This window comes from Bombina bombina, chromosome 5 (assembly GCF_027579735.1).
Source record: "Bombina bombina isolate aBomBom1 chromosome 5, aBomBom1.pri, whole genome shotgun sequence".
NCBI lineage: Eukaryota > Metazoa > Chordata > Amphibia > Anura > Bombinatoridae > Bombina > Bombina bombina.
The window spans coordinates 916,136,344-916,137,899 of record NC_069503.1 but is presented as its reverse complement, the minus strand read 5'-3'; the positions used below and the strand labels follow the sequence as shown (position 1 = coordinate 916,137,899).

General features: G+C 54.6%; 1 protein-coding gene across 1 annotated transcript; it reads right to left on the bottom strand.

The window, feature by feature from the left end:
- Positions 1–363: 363 nt before the first annotated feature.
- BHLHE22 (basic helix-loop-helix family member e22) lies at positions 364–1,245 on the bottom strand. The gene has a single exon (XM_053713151.1). The coding sequence runs from the start codon at positions 1,243–1,245 to the stop codon at positions 364–366; it is 882 nt and encodes a 293-aa protein (XP_053569126.1).
- Between the last annotated feature and the right edge of the window lie 311 nt (positions 1,246–1,556).

Here is a 1,556-nt window from a genome sequence, read left to right as displayed (position 1 = left end):
TCTTTTACATGATCATGAAAACAAACAACATTTTGCGAAATAAATAAATTAAGAGTTGAGTCAAGTAATAATCAATATAGGGAAAAAAAAAGGAAAATGCAAATTTCGCTGAGGTTTGTATAAAAAAATTGAATCCAGTCATATTTGCATTAAAATAAAAGTAATTCAACAAAAGGGAAAAAAAAGAATAAAACAAAAATATATTATGGATTATCAAATAAGCCAGCGAATTTGTGCAGAGAAGTCACCAGGTTGTAAAATTGGCAGCCCATATACCTGTCCCTAAGTGGTCCTCTGCTACTCTAGGTAAGTCCGGGCAGGGGTCTTTCTCAGTCCAAGCCCTACCATGAGGGTCTGCTGGGGTTAAGGCTTTTCCGTGCACTGCTTGCACAAACTGCTATTGAATATGGCACATTTGTCAGGGCAGGCGCTGGCCCCCGGGAGCCCAGTGCTGAATGGATACCCCGCGGTGGCTGCCGCCTGCTCGTAGGCTCCCAGTGCAGGGTGTAGGGCCACAGCAGCAGCCGCAGCAGTGCTGGGTATGGAGGCGGCAGAGATCGCCTGGCCCTGGTTCAGATAAGCCACCAGCCGCCTCATCTCCTCCAGCGCCTGGGCTTGCATGAGGATGTAGTTCTTAGCCAGGAGCAGGGTGGCGATCTTGGAGAGTTTCCGGACCGAGGGGCTGTGGGCGTAGGGGATAACCGCCCTCAGCTCGTCCAGGGCATCGTTCAGGTCGTGCATTCGCCTCCGCTCCCGGGCGTTGATGTTTAACCTTAGGGCTCGCTGCTCTTTGGATTTCTTGCCCCCTCCTGGAGCTCCGGACGAGTCGGATTTGACCCCCGCCTGGGAGGCCCGGAGCTCCCCAGTCCTCAGCACCAGCTCACAGCGCCCATCGCTGTCATCATCTGGGCTCTGATCCTCTCCCCCGCTGCTCTCCGCTACCGACCCCCTGCCCGAGCTCTCCCCGAACTTAGCGCACATGCTGGCCGCGGCCAACGCCAGAGACTCCCCCGTGTTCCCCACCACTCCCCCGGCTGCCATCAGCGCTGCAGAAGTGGTCTGGTGGTGGTGCCGGAGCAGCTCCGCGGGATCCGGGCCGTCATAGCAGTGTAGGGGCGAGCGCTCTCCCTGCTGGGACAAGTCCAGACCCTGCGGGGCTCTGAAGGCCGATTCCATCCGCTTAGCCGAGGCGCTCAGGCTCTTGTGGAACAAATCCTCGCTCGCCAGGTTCAGCGCCCTCTCCATGGTCCCAGCCCAGAGCAGCTCTGCTTCTGACCCCGCACTTCCTCAGTGCTTAAGTTCTTACTATGGGACCCAAACTGTCAATCACAGCTTCTTAGTTCGTATTCCGTGCCCCTGCAACGTGCTATATGCTGCTGCTTGTCTTCAGCCCCGTGTCACAGGCATTCTGACATGAAAAGAGCTTGTGCACCGTTTATCTTGCTTGGATTCACCTTCAAGAGATTTCCGGAGCCATCAAGCAGCGGCAGACGGGGGAGTCTTTTACATCATTATCTGCTGTGAGTAGGTTATTATGAGAAGACGACTGCCTGTGG

Coding starts and splice junctions, on each gene's coding strand:
- BHLHE22 (XM_053713151.1), bottom strand. CDS start 1,245: ATGGAGAGGGCGCTGAACCTGGCGAGCGAGGATTTGTTCCACAAGAGC.